At 34.0% G+C, this 18,456-nt stretch overlaps 2 protein-coding genes across 2 annotated transcripts in view; one reads left to right on the forward strand and one right to left on the reverse strand.

Annotated features, from left to right (window-relative positions):
* Positions 1-8,033, reverse strand: part of LOC150096807 (U-scoloptoxin(19)-Tl1a-like) — a 42,018-nt gene extending 33,985 nt beyond the window's left edge. Inside the window, exon 1 of the mRNA XM_090408023.1 lies at positions 7,699-8,033. Within this exon, the coding sequence (XP_090264149.1) occupies positions 7,699-7,777 (79 nt within the window). The 5' untranslated portion in view covers positions 7,778-8,033. The remainder of the gene's footprint in view (positions 1-7,698) is intronic.
* A 90-nt stretch (positions 8,034-8,123) lies between these two features.
* LOC150096809 (melatonin receptor type 1A-like) overlaps positions 8,124-18,456 on the forward strand; it is a 111,530-nt gene continuing 101,197 nt past the window's right edge. Inside the window, exon 1 of the mRNA XM_090408022.1 lies at positions 8,124-8,216. The gene's annotated coding sequence lies outside the window, so the exon portion shown is untranslated. The remainder of the gene's footprint in view (positions 8,217-18,456) is intronic.

The raw sequence follows: 18,456 nt of genomic DNA on the forward strand, positions 1-18,456 counted from the left end.
GTGCTCTTCTCCAGAAGAACAGTATCTCCTACAGGGGACATCTTCCTGTTTAACACTAAAATTCCTTGGAAAACAGAAGTCAGATACCTTGGTGTATTGCTGGACAAAAGACCATCCTTCAACCACCACATCAAGGACTGGTGTGCAAAGGCATCAAAAGCCATCGCCCAGCTCTATCCCCTAATAAACAGTAAATTACACACCCGAATCAAACTGCTCCTCTACAAACTGATGATTCGTCCTATAATCACATCTGCTTCGCCAGCATAGAGCCACACCGCTAATACTAATATCTTCAAACTGCAGCGAGTACGAAACAAGTGCCTTCGTATGATTCTGAACTCTCCATGGTTTGTCAGAGTTATTCGACTTCATCAGGACACAGACATTCCGTATATACTCTTTCCTCCAGTCTCCTGCAGCAAAGTATTTCCTAAAAACGTCTACACATCCCAATCCACTGGTGCAACAAGCTGCTGACTATGATGAAATGGATCTGTACAAACACAAAAGACCTAAAGCCATCCTGATTTCAAGAAATGATCTATAATCCCCTTGCCCTCTCAGGGCAAGCATATCGCTCATAAACTTTTTTCTTCACTGTATCCATTCAGACGGGGAATATGAAAAGCATCTTGCTTGACCCTTGGAGGCAGTAAAATTGAAGTTGAAAACCCGGATAGGTGGGAGATTGATCACCAAAGGGAGAGATCCAGGGTAACGGATGGCAATGCTGTAGCCAATGAAGTTTTAACTGAGACTCGGCTATTGCCGTTATTTTTGATTGTAGAATAAGTCCTTTTTAGGAATTCCAAGATAACAAATGGCAATGCTGTTGCCAATGCAGTTTTAACTGAGGCTCGGCTATTGCCGTTACCCAGCCATGACTAGAGTCTTTAGCTCAATAACACCCCATCCACACAGATTTTCTTCAATCAAATGAAGGGATAAAGAATCAAAGACTTAGTCCATCTCCCCCCGCCAAAAAAAAAAAAAACCGGGATAAGAATTGTCCCAATGTAGCCTATGCATGTCGTAAGAGGCGACTAAAATGGGTATCCAGGAAGGGTAATGGATGCAATGCTGCAGCCAATGAAGTTTTAACTCAAGCTCGGCTATTGCTGTTATCCTCCTGCCATGAGTATAGCTTATAGTTCTATATTACCATATCCATACATTTTCTTTACAGATAACGGGGGAATATGAAAAGCATTTTTTGCTTCACCCATCTAGCCAAAAATTTAAAAAAAGCAGTGACACCCCGTGTGGTGGTGGGGATAAGAATAGTGCAACTGAAGCCCATGCATGTAGTAAGAGACAACTGAACTGGGACGCAGAGTTTCGAGAGTTTCGCTCTCTTAGGTTTCTTCCGAAATTTTGCTCCCGTTGAGGGGGCTTAGATTTCAGGGGGGGTGCCTGAGAGAGCATTCTGAGTCTTCGGAGAGGGTGTTTTCCGGCATGGCCCAAGTGGGGCCTTGTCGGTTGACGCCCATATATGAGCGGCTCTTCTCGGTGGTAGGGTGAGCCTGTCACTGAGTGGGCCAACGCTGAGTTGGACAATCTTTCGGCCACTGTGGAGTGGTCTAAGGATCGTTCCAATTTTTAAACAGGGCTTTACTTTAAAATCGCCACTGTAGCCCATGCCTGTCGTAGGAGGCGACTAAAATGGCTACCCAGGGAGGATAATGGATGGCAATGCTGGAGCCATTGCTGTTACCCTCTTGCCATGATCAGAACTTACAGCCCTATATACTCCATTCATCCATCCATTTTCTTCTACAGATAACGGGGAATATGAAAAGCATTCTAGCTTCACCCATGTAGCTAAAAAAAAAAAAAAAAAGCAGTGACGAACCCCGTGTGGTGGCCGGGATAAGAATAGCTCCACTGCAGCCCATGCATGTCGTATGAGGTGACTAAAATGGGTACCCAGGGAGGGAAATGGATGGCAATGCTGTAGCCAATGAAGTTATAACTGAGGCTTGGCTATTGCTGTTACCCTCCTGCCACGATCACAGCTCATAGCTCCTCTACAGATAACGGGGAAGATGAAAAGCATTCTTACTTCACCCATCTTGCCAAAAAAAAAAAAAAACAGTGACCTGTGATTATAAGTAAGGTGTGATACTTCGATACATTCTTAACCATGCGTGGTCGAGATTTAATTTTCAATTTTTAGTAGAAAATGTGGATTTGTAATACTTGTAGTACCGATTCATACAACTTGCTCCAGTTGTGTAATGTATGCCTATCAGAATATAATGCGTCTTTAAACGTGATATGAAAAACATATAAATTAAGCAAGAACAGAACACTTGGCAGTTGATAAGTTAGAGGTAAGGATGACATATCTCCTTTGGTGGTAAGCAGACGTATGTCATGGTTAATTAAACCACCTATGGTCATCTTTAATGAATCGCTGAGAGGGAAAATACTTCCTTCTGACGGGAAATTTGCAAAGGTTATTTTCATTCGTAAGGATGATTTATCATATAAAGTGAAAAATTAAAGATATGCGTCTTCGGAGTGTTGACGATCATTTAATTGAAAAATTAATAAGCAATCATATCCAGAACATTGTTTAGAGGGGGGATCAACATATCGAATACAGTTTCGTTAAGGAGTGATTGGTTATGACAAATCTACGTAATAGACCTCCATTATGGCTATGTGATTTATTTAGATTTTAGAAAGAGTTCTGCAACCTACTGATCAAAACGTACCAAATATGTGAAGATGTCATAGCGAAATGGGCGAAAAAGATTGGTTGACTGATAGATGACAGTATACGTGATGCGTAGAGTAGAGTCAAAGGGCTTGGTGGTTTGGAGCCATCTTCAGTCAGACCAATATTGGATTATGACTACTTGCTTTACTCGCTAAGATTTTTAATGGACGTCAAGAAAATCAATGGTATTCAAAGAAGTTAAGTACGTGTATAGATAGATTGTATCGTGGTAGTTATGAGAATCGGGTAGTTAGTTGTAATTTGATGAATTTATAACAGACAGCAGGTGAAGAGGAGATTCCATTGAACTTTATAAGAGAGATATCAGGACTGGCTGCATTTGGCTGAACCCGGCTCTTCTCGAGATCATAAAAATTAAAACAAAGTGAAGTGGCTATAATGGCTGGATGACAGATTAATTAAATTTTATGTAAAATGATTATCCTATCTTGCTGCATTGAATATGTCAGTATTGTTATGTGTCTCCGTGTATAAACATGTATGGAAAGAATAAAAAAAAAGAAATAAAAAACAGGAGAGATTAATGAAAGGAGTTTCCACCTGGTGCTACTGTTTTCACTGCAAACATAATGCTAATATTCAATGCATTTGACAGTACCTACATTATATTCAGGGATAATGAAAAGATTTCATGCCCTTGCCACCTTGATAGAGTTATGTCTCTTGGTGAAAGGCAATCGAAAGGTGAAAGGCAAAGTTAACTTCCAACGTTATGAAAAATTCATGCTCAGGGACCGTTGTTGCAGCGATGTAGTGTTTAAAATTATAGAAATTTGAGCGATGAATTTCGTATGAGTCTGATTACATTAGATAAACGAACGTAGATTTGAAGCATAATTATAAAGTATGATGAAGTATATGTAGAGTGATGAAAGAACTGGTCTCGTGTTGTTGTTGCTTGAATTGCTTTTTTTTTTCCTCCTACAAGAAAACACAAATGTCTTCTGACCAACCGTTAAGAGTGTGCTTTTTCTAATCCTTATTTTTTCTAATCCTTTTTCTAATCCAATAACTCTATTTCAAAAGACGCTACAACTAGTATGAAAACTGTATAACTTTAATTGGAAGCTGCTATAAATTGAGTTCTAGCGTCTTTTGAAATAGAGTGAAGTCGACTGGGAAGCACTGGATCATTAAACAACCTATAACTCTCTTTCTATATTGAATTAAGGATCCTGGAGAAAACGAATTCCAGGTACTACCCCCCCTCCCCAAATATGAGAATAGCGTTCAACGGTTGGTCGTATTTATGATTTTGATGAGTTAATAAATGTGTAGTATTCAAAAAAAAGAGAAAAAGATTTTTGACGCATTTTGAATAAAATATGAAATTATACTAGCATTGCCGTGAGAGTATTGAATGCCAAAAATAGGCTGCCATGAGATTATGGCGATCAATGAACAAAATGGAATATTTCGATACAAGTGAAAAACTAATTCTTTACATATATTTTTTATTCAAATTACAAATTTTAAAAAAATAATAATAACAAATGGCGTATCGAAAATTGTTTCCAAAAATATGTGAATTCTTTGCTGACTTATCTATATTTGAATATTGTTTTTCAAAGTTCAAAAAAATTGCCGAGGTCGACATATGAAGTTTTGGCATACAAATCCTATCCAAGTCTGGATAGCAGGGGTGTATTAGCGTGTCTGTAGATGTGTGCGTTGGGAGGAAGGAAACACCCCACAACTGCTAAATCTGTATGAGAGGACTTAAATTCATCATTAGTTGAATTTCAGCAGGTTCCTCTCTCCAATCGACACGGAATCCTACTGTGACATGAATGTTCATGGATATATTTAAAGGGGGAGAAGTAATAATTACATAGCCTAGTGCAAGACCATGCTTGCTTGTTAGAAGTCTGATGCAACTTGTAAAAGTTCATTATTTATTCTCTAGAGCAGATTCTAATATAGTTTCGCAATTATCTAACCCTTAGATAACCCGGAAGACAATGCCCCCCGCGATAGTAATTGCGATTTACAGATTTTAAAACATTTTGTAGGCGGAATTAATATAAAAAAAAAAACCTAAGCTCACTTAATAAGCCTCAGATGAAGGCTGCATAGTTTTCATACAAAATAATAAATAACTAAACTGTTCGAGTTAATACATTGTCATTAACCCTAAACAATCATTTTCTAACATTATTACCTGATCCTTAGTTATCAAAACTCCTGTGAAACGAAGCTTTGATGACCCTAATGAATATCTTTATTATCTTGAGTCACTGTCTCCTTAGTAATCAGCTGCAACCCTCTCAAAGAGAGGAAGCCACAGGATCAGATCAGATTCTTTATGTGAATGTCAGATTTTCGAGTTTGGTTACATTTACTACCAAAGTAACTAAGGCTACCAAGGTAGAAAATTGTATCTGTTAACTGTGTTCTTCGGCTGGTTTCCTGTTTAGCTAATCCACGTTTAGTTGAAAATCCTTATGAACAGAATTTGAACTCGAATATTTCCAACCGAAAGCCAACTGTGGTCCTTGCAATTGCGTTACGCTCCTAAATTTGGAAGGTGTGTAAAAAACATATTGTACAAATGTCACTGTAATAAATTTTTTGCCATTCGAATATTATACTTTTATGGTTCTTATCTTCCTATTCCCCTGAAAAAAAAGAAACGAAAAAAGAAATATACTTTATAAATAAAGGTTTATGACTGTCTTGCTTTGTAAGTGGGAAAAAATATCATATTTATCATATTTCTTTCATTTATTTTTTTCAGGCCTTTCAACTCAAATTTAAGAATATCAGTTAACAAAGAAATTGTGAAATAACATTACATTGGATTAATTCCCTGCTTTAGGTTGGCAAAGTACTTGGCATACCCGATCTTCAACTAACACACTGAAGGTTCGAATCCAGCGTTTGGTCATGGATGTTTGCGATTGTATTTAGGTGGAGTAGATTTTCATCATCATCACTACTGAGGGACTACAGTCTCGTTTATTGGAGGATTGAGTGGCTTCAAACAGTTCCTTGTTGATGCATGAATTTAAAATATAATAATAATATAAAAATCTTAGCCCATCAACGGTCCTTAAGAAAAGTTGTAAACCTACAGGTTTACAACTTTTCTTAAGTAGGAGTCCATTAAAATATCCCTCATTCCATATCATTACTTTTGTAAAATTTTTGAATGGCATTTGTATATTGCTGTTATCTAAATATAAATAAAAAGTTCTCCATTAAATTAATTAATAGTATTAAAAATCAGATATAGTTTTCCATCAAGATTGATCCACATGATACTTGTGAGAAGAAAAACTCTATTTTTAACTCTAAGGCTTTGAACGTAGCTTCGAATTCCACTGTGGGATGTGTGATTGAGAAATGTTTACCAGGAAGGTGACCTTCATCTTTTACTGAAGACCTTAGGGGAATGTAAGCCATATTTGATCTCTAGTATAGAATACAACTGATGTTATTGTCGTGTGGGATTCCCCCAGTTTTCCTCATCAGTCCCTTAGGACCGGCTGAGCTCTCCAATGAGGGATTTAAAGTATGTGTTGACTGTAGATCTGCGTGTGTTCACGGGCCGGTTGGTATTTAAAGGTGAGACCGACTAACTCACCTTTAAATACCAACTTATTTAGCTCTGGTAAAATTGGAGGTTTGCAATATTAATATAAGATTCCAACCTTTCGTTTGTAGGGGTGAGAGATACAAAAAAAAGAGAAAGAAAAACTCAATCGTAGTTTTCTATGCATTTCTATAGCAGTTCAGCATCGAGAGACCATCTAGTCTCACGACACGAAATATGACGCGGTCGTGAGATTAGATTAACGTGAAGTCAACGTTGCTGATCGCTATACCTAAACAAAACCCATTAGTTACTGTCTAAACACATGAACATTATATCACGTCCGTCTTAGTCGTAAACAAACAAATGAAACGTGCCTTTTATTATACTGAGAGACACAGAGGCTATTTCGCATATTGCCTTCCTTCAGAAATCTGTAATGTATACGTGTCAAACACCGATACTCATTATTACTAGAAGATAATAAGAAATCTCTGAGTATTCTCCAGAAAAAAAAAAAAACTTCAGCAAATTCATGTAGAATAATAATAATAAAATGTGTTTACATTCAATCTGGTAAATGAAGTACTGAATAATAAAGATGCGACTTCCATAATAATAATTATAATATCCATAATTATTATCCATGATATTATTATGAATATTATTATCCATAATAATATCCATAGAAATCCCAATTTATTCGCACACAAAAATGTTAACAAGCAGAAGGAGAAAATAAAACTAGCGACGAGATATCAAAAGTTACAGAAATCACATTAATTGTTATGAGGTGGGTTGCCCAGGCAACAGTTGCATAGCAACAACGAATGAATATTATGACAATTTATTTTAAATGACATATCTTTCATTTTGTTTCGACATTTCATTTTTTTAATTATCTCTCTCTCTCTATTATAATTGAGAGAGAGTGGGGGGAGGCTTGATATTAATGACAAATATTACATATAAGTATAAAGTTCACTCCGACCAGACTACTCCATTAGATAATGAAGTTTTGATCTCAAACCATCAAATTACCATAAATGTCAGACATCAATCTACCAAGACGTAAGTTTTCTTTTGATAGCAATCGAAGGACTAAAAAGCTTGTAGCCAAAATAAATAAGCAGTACTCTAGCCAAATTCACATGAGGATTACGAGTAACAGGTATAGTTCAACCTACTCTGACATTCCCACTTACACAACTCGTGGAAGTGTCTCTGTGCGCGCGCATATGACAGTGTTTTTAAAGGCCCTACGGGTGAACTTAAAACTCTAGAGACTGTGCCAGATCTAAAGAAATAGGGTTCCAATCTCCTTTCTCTCAGTCACTCACTCACTCTTTCTCCCCCCGAAAATATAACTGCTGCAATCAAATAATACTCTAGTTCGTGTGTCGTTCATCCCTACCTGTTGCCAGGGTTACCAGAAGCATCAGTATAACAGCGCCGATCAGTGGAACTGCTGTTGTTTGGACGGGGTGATACATTGCTGTCAACCGGGCTGTGTGCTATATTCCAAGGCGTCGGTGGCTGACGATTGCAAATCGGGGATATTTACCAGGTAAGTCTTAGTTTTTCTCTTGATATATGATAGGCACAAGCTGTAGAAATCTGTAGCTACGGTTTCCACTTACGAGGAGTGGGAAATCTCGATCGAAAGACCTTTAAATGAAGTTTACTAGATGCCCTAAAGGCAGGCACAAACCTGGCGGTAGTCAGGAAGCAACAGATAGCGGGAAATGATTGCACTATCAGTGTACTTGTGGAAAACCGTTTGCTTTCAGCACGTTATCTCCAAACCGGTTTTTCTCTTAATGGACACAGCACTGTCTCATTTTACAGTTTCACCTATGCCTACCCGATATAGGTCGAGTACTATACGTGGAAAACAAACGCCATTTGATTTCAAATCTTGCACAACGTCAGGTAATTGAATACTTTCTGAGAAAATCCCCTAATACACAATATTGGGGATTCTGTACAAATATGTACATTGTTAAAATACATATCGAGTTACCTCGATGAAAAATACATGTCCTAAATTGGTAAATTGGATTAAAAACTGTATATTTAAAATATAAATGCTAAAATTTGTAATAATAATGGATTTTTTTTATTAAATCACAAATTATTATATAATTTTTTTAATGTATTTGTTAACATTTTACTACAATTTTGACAAATTTCCAGATGAAATCATTGTGACACCCTTTAAGATACTGAATATCTTTCTTCAAATAATGAAAATGATAATTTTAACTTATTAGTTAAGAGTTGAGTAAGCAGATTGGTTGCTATGGTGATATGCGTTGGCTTCTTGTTCAACCTACGACCTCATAGCCATTTTGTTTCATTAAAATTGCTAAAAATAGCTCAAATTTGTTTGTTGGAATGTAATAAACACGTCTCCTTAGAAATGGTTCGAAATGTTGTAATGGAAAGCGATCGTTTTTAAAAGTGTAGGGATTTGAACAGAATTCGATCGGCTTTCATTACAATGATGGCGAATTTCTTCAAATATACACTGAACGAACTCTGTCTACAACAGGTAGTGAGAAGAAGTTAATGGTTTTAATCAATTAAATGCCAAAAAATATTCATAACATCTTGAGTTAATCTCTAAGATATCAGTCCTTTGCATTGTTTTTAACAAAATATTGTTTCCGATTTTTCTTACTTTTTTTTATCTATTATATTTACAAAAACTGAAAAGGGATCAATTGCTACCATTGTGTACTATATTATAATACAAGATATCTGCTGAGAGTTATTTAATTTTAAAAAAAAAACAGTCAAGTGCTATTCAGTATCCTTTTGTTGCCACGAATGTGCTTTTGTGCGGGTCACTCACCGATCTGTATGTAAATTATACGGGAAAATTTACATAAAAATAAGATAAAATATATATACGTGGAATATACAAGTGTTTAATTAAACAAAACAGCCAACACTACTGTTGAACTTCTTTTATTTTCCCAAATATATTTTGTTAGGGTTCACTCACCTATTTGTATGTAAATTATACTGCTTTAGGGTAGATAAAAAAAAATTAATTTTCAGAACACACGCTTTACCTATAAGAATGTTGTAGCGATACTAAAAATTCGTGTTATTCTTAAGATTGACAAAGCCTCTGGATTTTATGAGATAGCCGCTAACAGAATGAAATTTTTATTAGTAGTGAGATCCATTATCTCAAAGGAACGTTGACCTTTGAAAGCAGGTAGGTTTCGTGTGTGAAAACCTAATTAAGGAATAGTTTGTAAAGTAGTAACACGCAATGTGATAGATACCTTATGGTAGCTAACACAGAAAATGCGTTTTAAAATACTCATTTGCGATATTTAGTTGATGTGAATAAGAGTTTGTGAATTCAGTATTCAGTTATTTAAAAATAGTTTCTTCTTGAAGACATAGATTTATAATACTCTCCATATGTTCTCCTATATTTTGCCTGAAAAAATAGGAATACTTAAAAAAATTAATATTCCAATTTTTTCTTGATTTTTTTCAATTTAAATTAATTATCTGAGACGTAAAAACATTCAGAGAGAAAGTACAAGCAATAGCGACCCCTTAATATCTGCCAACTGTTTTTAACGAAATGTAAAAAAAAAAAAACCATTTCATGGACTTGAGTATAAACAAAAAAAAATTATCTTTTATTCTTCCTTTATATCTTCATATGATGAAAAATCAATAGATGTCTTTAAAAAAATCTTTTACAGTCATCACAGGGGAGAATTTTATCTTCTACATCAGTAACATCACTAGGCTAACCTTTATTACAATTTTTAAAATAAAAAAGTTTTCAGCATTTTGTAATATCTTTTGTCTTTCGATAATTCTTTGTTCTTAATTTTCTCTTCATTCTTTTTCTTTCTTTATTTCATTCTTCTGAGTAAGCGAAAAAATGGCAGAGCATTAGTCTTATTACTCTAACCTGGCTGATAATAACTTAGATTTAGTTTCGCCTAGAAATAAAAGGAAAACAGTCTCTGGAGTTTCAAAACATTTTACTCATTTTTATTCGCTAGTTTTTTATATAAATCTTTCTGTTAAATTTTATCTGAAAACTCAGAAAACGCCATATTGCTAAAAGTCAGTCGGTGATTTAAAAAAAAATAATAAAAATAAAAAGCAATCAATAAATAAAAAGATGAGAGAAACGACTACAAGCATGTGGCAATACTAACATTTAGTCAACCATAATTAAATCGCCCTAATCTCAGACATACCAAAATTTGGACTAAATACACGGTACATTCCTAACCCTACTAAATTTCTCATACTAAGAATGAAGCATTTATATTTCATAAACACAGGAAGTGACGCATCATTGAAACGGAAATAATAATTGGATGCTATCAGGATGATATGGATACGAAGCATTTACGACACATCGTTTACAAGATTAATGATGTGCATTGATAATTGTTAATAATATTGAATTAATAGTAATACTTGAATTATTAATAATAATGTAATAAGTAATAAATGATGTGTTCTAAAATGAACCTGTATTCCTACGTTAACTATAAAAAAATTAATATTTTAATAGCATATGTAAGAAAAAATATTTCTGTATAGCAATGAAGGAGAGTGACCGTAAGATGCGGTGATTGGAATACCCTTGGAGGGTAATGGATGGCAATGCTGTAACCAATGAAGTTCTAACTGAGGCTCGGCTATTGCTGTTACCCTCCTGCCATGATCAGAGCTTTAATAGCTCAGTAACATCTTATCCCTACACTGTCCTCTACAGATAACGGGGAGGCTGAAAAGCATTCTTGCTTCGCCCCTTTAAGCCAGTCCTTATAAGGACTATAAGGATAAGTATAGCAATGAAACATGGGGTGTACTTAAAATCATAAGTATACTCTTGGATATACCCAAGAAACATACGAAAACTGTACGAAGAGTTGGTACAGTTATGAAACCCTCATGACATTGGTAGGTGTTGCAATAAGGAACTTATTAGGTCAGTAGGTAACCAGAACCACTCTCACAGAAGAATACTCCTATTTCAACGTGGAGTTTTGTGAAAGGAGGTTCATTTTAGAACGATTTAACTGTCAGGATAATTTTGATAAACATTTTCATGCCAGAAAAGACGTGCACATGACATCACAGAAATATCTCTGATGTCATGCGCCATAAGTTTCTCACTGCACTGAAACGTTCCGTTTTTGAAAACGGCCATGAATATAAATATTCTTCCACCCATTCTCTTAACCATTTATTATTCATCCAAAGTCTATCACCAGGCATTAACAAACCTTTAATTACTATGAAGCTAATTAAAATGATAATTTATTAAAATGAGTACATTATATATATAATTATAATTAATTATATATATATAATTAATAAGTACTACACGTATTTATTAATTATAATTTTTTATTTATGTTAATGATACTGCTACTAATAATAATATATTGTGATCTGTAAGATAAACGTACTAATATAATAAATAATTAATATGACAGAGAATAAAAAGTCACATGTTACGAAATACGTACAAATAATGAGGAAAAAATAAAATTGTTTTACGCCTGCGCAGTACTTTGTTTTCATAAAACTGTGAGCCCACAATGCTATCTACCCACAATGCTTTGCTGCTGTGGACAGCTGTTTTCATTCTCACAATTCTACAAGCAGCTAGCATTCATTCACGATCAAATGCAAACTCAGAGAAGAATTTAGTCCTTTAATTCATCCACTATTTCTATTTTTGTAATAATCTTCATTCATAATTAAACCACAGCGATACAACTCTGGATGACCAAATAACAACGTAATGTACAAGGACAATGTTAACATGTTTCTTCTTTCTTTCCAATAGTCGTTATACATGTATTGATAAAATAAAAAAACATGAGTTCAAAAATTCAGACACGAATCTTTACAAACAAATCTCGTGGGCTGTTCATTTCTCTTTGTTATTCCTATTCCTCATATAATGTTGTCTGTATTGCTATGATGATTGGCTGCTGTCCTTTCTATTTGGTAGTCTATTATGTTACCTTAACAACTGTTTTCATAAAAAGAATAATGCTCTGGTAATCCAAGGTTGATATGTTCGATAAGATTTGTGTTTCAGTAGAAAATAAATATTTATAACGCTAAATACACAACTACACCAACTCATCGATCTAATAATATCATTTCTTCAACTAAGAATAGCTTGAAAAAACTTCACTCATATTTAATATTTGTAAGCGCATGCTGTTTACTAACATCAGGAGTCCATTATCATATCTATTTTCGTGTATTGAAAAACCTCATAATGCATTAGTTTTCCAAAAATTTGTGGCTTGCGCACGTGTGTGACCTCGACGAAGTTCTTAACAACGTGTTTGTCAAGCGCTTTTGTAATCGAGCCTTTTCTTTGTGGTCCTTAAGGAATAATATTTTGTTTCTTGCTATCAGATTTTTCCAAAAACTTCTTGGCACCATAGTGTAGACTTTATAATTAATATAATTTAAAATTAACTTTTTATTCATTTATATTGATATTTAAAAACAATTAAAAAAATAAAAATACTAAAATAAATGTATTTTAAATAATTTATTTATATAAAAAAAGAAAATTAATTGTAAATATTATTCCAACACCTTTTACTAATTCGTATAATGAATTTATATATATTTTGTGGTGAATAGATAATTTTGATAGGTCTGGAAGGATCAATCGACCGTGAGATGCGGTGATTGATTCATTCAATCCAATACCCTTGGAGGGTAATGGATGGCAATGCTGTAGCCAATGAAGTTCTAACTGAGGCTCGGCTATTGCTGTTACCCTCCTGCTATGATCAGAGCTTTAATTGCTCAATAACACCATATCCATACACTGTCCTCTACAGATAACGGGGAAGATAAAAAGCATTCTTGCTTCGCCCCTTTAAGCCAGTCCTTATAAGGACTATAATTTTGATAAATATCGTTGGTGGAACAATCGACCGTGAGATGCGGTGATTGATTCATTCAATCCAATACCCTTGCAGGGTAATGGATGGCAATGCTGTAGCCAATGAAGTTCTAACTGAGGCTCGGCTATTGCTGTTACCCTCCTGCCATGATCAGAGCTTTAATTTAATAGCTCAATAACATCTTATCCCTACACTGTCCTCTACAGATAACGGGGAATATGAAAAGCATTCTTGCTTCGCCCCTTTAAGCCAGTCCTTATAAGGACTAATAATTTTGATAATTTGAGTGATTTGCCATAGTTATTTATGCACCAGTTAGAGAAGAATAATGCCAGACGATCATTTTAAATTTAGGATTACAGCAGCGCATATGGACGAGAAAGAAGTGTAGTCACAGATGAACTGAAATAATGGCCAATGTTTTAAGTTTTCCCCAGATAAAAGTTTAATTGCGAATGAATGCATTGACTACCACGTATGTTTTCAAGGCACTCTTCAAGGGAATTAAAAGGGATCTTATAAGGAAGAAGAGCTTATGATTTTATAGTCTTCATTTGATTTTGTAAGAGAATTATTATGCTTTTGATTTTGTAAGAGCCAAGACGAACACGTAAAACAGATGCTTACTTGTTTTCTTTTGAATCCGCAGGCTTGATTTTTAGGATGGAATACAAAATATTTCGTAGCATTTGCAGGGTGTTAGGCGAATTTGATATTATATGAGATCCAATGTTCAGTAGTAAATCAGAATGATGTCTAAACATTTTCATGTGCTGTACTGAAAATTTTCATTATATAAGAATCAAGAAATCTTTCAAATGCGTTACATACACTATCCTTCCAAAAAAATACTAGGGCACTCATTCTATTGCGGGAAAAGGGATGCAAAAATATTGACTGACAGGAACTGTCTTTCTTCTTCAGAAAGCTGGTTACATCATCTTGCTCTGAGATCCTAGATAATCTGTATATAGAGATACGAGCAAATACAAGCAACTCCAAATGGGTTTCCACGACAAGTTATATGCCATGAATTTTGAAAGCCTTTAAAAACAAAGAATACATATCGTCGATTCATAAGCCAAGGCACACAGAACCTGGACTGCAAAGTAATGGAAATGTCCTGTGAAGCGAAAAGTCATTCTGTACTCTTTTCGATGTGTAATAGTGATTGATAGATCTCTAAATCTAATGTTCTGGACAGTTTATCTGGAAATTATCTCCATGCAGATAATGGTGGATTGGAAAGCCGTGTTCATACCTTGGTGACTTTCCATAGTATTGATTCGAAAAGCACTGTACTCTTACACCACACAAAAATGTGTTCAAAAATTTTAGCAAAGCGTGTTAAATTTAAATAAAACTGATGGTCTAAAAATCCCCAGGTTTTGGATGCGAATATTTAAATGACAACAATACACTTCCTCAGCCTGCCTAGAGCTATAATACCTCACTACTACAAAACATTAACATTATATGAATGGCAAATTCGAAGTAAAAAAAAAAAAAACTCAAAAAGTCAACAGATAGGATTAGGTGTGAAAATGAAAAAAATCTGTAAAAGTTAACAATTTTTTTTGCAGACTGAGGCATGCAGATTGTTGCTGGTCCAGCCAGTATATACGCGTAGTTGACGATTAAAATCGTATGATCAGTAGAGTTCACGCTTACTTCAATGTAAGCGTGAACTCTACTGATCATACGATGTTATCCTAATAATTATCAGCGTCACCTTTTTCCTGACAATGCCCCTCATGTAACTATTCATCTTCCTAAATCGTATACAAAGGCAAGTTTCAATTTTATATCCTCGTTCATAACACTCCTTTGACTCACAGTTCGTGGGAACAGTAGTATCTTGTTTTGCTGATATTTTATTACTATATTTTTATTTGCTTCGTGTTCTTCAAGTTAATCAGGAAAGCATGTTATCTTTAGATGAGTTATCCTGATTTTATTTATTTAATCATGATGAATTCTTTGACTTGGTTTACACTTTCAGTGACATATTAGAATAAGTTGACTTTCTTCAAATGTTAGTTGACTATCTTTAAAATTAATGTTGCAGACACACACAGAGAGCATAATATTAGAAATAATGTGTCAAACTTGCACTTTAACATTTATTAAACAATATCGATTTCTGATAAAAAACCACTTTAAGTAAAAATATAACTAAAATAAAACAAAAAGCAAAATCAACTATAAGAGCTTTTAAATTATCAGTACTATAACAACCTAAATAAAAAATGAATATTACAAGTACTTGATACCATGCGAGCAAGGATCGGCAACTTTTTCAGACTCGCACACCACATTCAACTTTTATTTTTAATAATCGAGCCGCAAGCGTTTTAGTTAATAAAAAATGGTGAGTGAAAAAAATACTTAAGTTATCAATTTTTATTATATCAATCTTAAAACACACAGAAATATTTAAAATGCAAGATATGAAAATGAAACTCAATGAAAAATTATTATCACGTAAAAACAAAGTAATATCGTTTATGTATCACAATATGTGTGTCCTTGCTTAATGCGACTTTTGTGATTGTTTTCGCTTAGTCAAATTACCTAGATCCACTTGATAACCTAAAGCAGTGTTTCTCAACGTGGGGCGTACGCCCCACAAGGGGAAAATTTGAATATTTTGGGGAGCAATTAGAAAATATACATGTACATATTTATATTATACTTTTTTCAGAACTTGGCTGACTATTATGCTGGGGGGTGAGGCATCAAAATCTTTGAGACGTTGAGGTGGGGAATGATCCAAAAAATGTTGAGAAATACTGACCTAATTCGAATCGAAGCATGCAAATATTCGTCAGTCAGTCGAAGAAAATTTCTTTTTTTTTTCTAAAACTCATGGCAGAATATGCTTGTTCGCATATGTCTGTGCTTCCAAATGCGACTATCATCTTTTTTGCGAAAATGATTAAACCTTCAAATTTTTGTAAGCATCGATAAAATTTTTAGATATTTTTTAACGAAAATGCGTTCGTTAATGTTTCATTGTGTTGTAATTTCAAAACTTTCGTCTATAGTCGGTTTGGTACGTCATCAATGTCGACATTGAAAGGGTGCAAAAATAATCGCACTTCCATGCTATTTTTATGAAAATCCACAAATCTTATTGAAAACTCCGTTTGTGAATCTTCAATAATACCAACAAAAGGTTCGTTTTGTGTTTGCAATCCAACTGTAGATGCTGATTGGCAACATATAATCATGTAGATTTTCTTCTATCATATATTTCTTCAACAGACATAGTTTGCTTTCAAAAGCTTTTATATCAGAAAACAGTTCTGATAATAATTTACCTTGGCCCTGCAGGGTCAAATTAAGTTCATTACGGTAGTTGTAATATCTACCATAAATGCAACAGATATAATCCATTTTTTATCCGATAGTTATGGGAAGTATTTTCGTGTTCCGTCATGAAAATATCTATTTCTTCACGTAAATTAAAAAATATTTTTAGCACATCACCTATACTTAAACCGTCCAACAGTTGAGTAGTAGATAACGTCCTCCTGAATGTCCATAACGTCTTTTCTTGATGACAAAATTTTACGGGCCACATGCCATGTAAGTATGGTCAACTTTTATGGGCCGCCGGTTGCCGACCCCTGCTCTAGATTGTTTATTTTTTCATAACTTCCATTGTTGTTGTTTCATTGGTTCTTCGGAAGATAAAAAAGTAATGGAAAGACAAGTTATTTGTGCATGTTATCAACGAATTTACATCTAATGTTCCACTGTATTGCATTATTGAAGGACAATATTGCAGAATTCAAAGACCAAAATTTATTTATAATGATGTAGAGAAGATCGGAGAAATATAAAATAATTATAGAAATGCGCTACAAAGATCCATAACCGATGAATAATAACCTTAATAGTAACTGGTAGATAACATAGTTTTTCTGGCAAGTTACTAACAAATGAAACAAATCACTTATTAAATTGATATTAAACTCCCCAGCACTGGTAATGTATTTCTCCAGAAAGTATTTTTTACATATCCATACAGCTGCGCCCAGAATCAACTTTCCCTACTCTCGTACACAGCGCTACTTAATTATATTAGCACATTCGGGATTGTGGTGATTCAGAAAAGTTTTCTAAGTATTATTACAAATTCTTTTAAATATGTTGGAAGTTTATTTTCAAAAGAAGTGTATCTGAGCAGCGAACTGCTCAGATACACTTCTCAAATCCCTCTGAGGCACCCGTTTGGAGAGTAAATCTCCGAAAATACTTCTTTGACATCATTCCAAATCTTCGAAATTTAATATACAATTTATATATTTCTTTAGCTTAACTTTTCAAGAAGTTACGGTATCGAGAACATAATCTTATTACGCAATCTGATTTATGTAAATGTCATGTTTAAAAATCACATCTTTCAGAGAAGAATTAAACAAAACGTGCTTGTAATAGTGGAAACCACATGTCCTAACGCAATATTATATCGTCGTACTTTGTGTTCACTTGAAGTACTCAAAAACCAACAGATTCTCTTATTAAAATATGTTCTCCTTTTCCATGAAAATATTTGGTTTGCAGATGTTTTCAGTGTCTCATGTTTATGAAAATATTGACAGAACAAACAGTATTCATTTAGCTTTCAAATACAAGATGATTAGGTATGAACAGTCTTTATTATTATTATTATTATTATTATTATTATTATTATTATTATTATTATTATTATTATTATTATTATTATTATTATTTCCTCACCCAGCAAGTAATTTTATCGTCACTTTCACAGCTAGTGATCAGTAAATAAATGCAGATAATCAAAAATATCTTTGAATACCTGATGTGAAATGAGGGCCCTTTGAGAACACAATCAATTCGATAATACTTGTAAACTGCCAAATTCTAATAACTTAATATTACAAAACATCACTAGAGTGCGCTATCGTCATCCAGTTGCATATTATGTATCCAAGCGATGTTAACAATTCATACACACAACATTTTATCTTCCGATTTATTTATGAATAAATTTTTAATTTTATTTGTTATTTATTTAAATTTAATTTATAAGGATAACAGGAAACTGTATAAATTTATCGTTAAGCTTTCTTAATATATAGTGTGTTTAGTTAGGATATAATAGGACAGCATATAAAGTAACTGTAAAAGTTTATAAAACTAATGTTGCTAATTACTTTGGCAGCATCTAAATCCACGTAAGGAAGAACGTCTTAATA

This window comes from Typopeltis vanoorti, chromosome 18, assembly GCF_054136105.1.
Source record: "Typopeltis vanoorti isolate ZY-2024b chromosome 18, IOZ_Tvanoo_1.0, whole genome shotgun sequence".
In the NCBI taxonomy this organism is placed as follows: domain Eukaryota; kingdom Metazoa; phylum Arthropoda; class Arachnida; order Uropygi; family Thelyphonidae; genus Typopeltis; species Typopeltis vanoorti.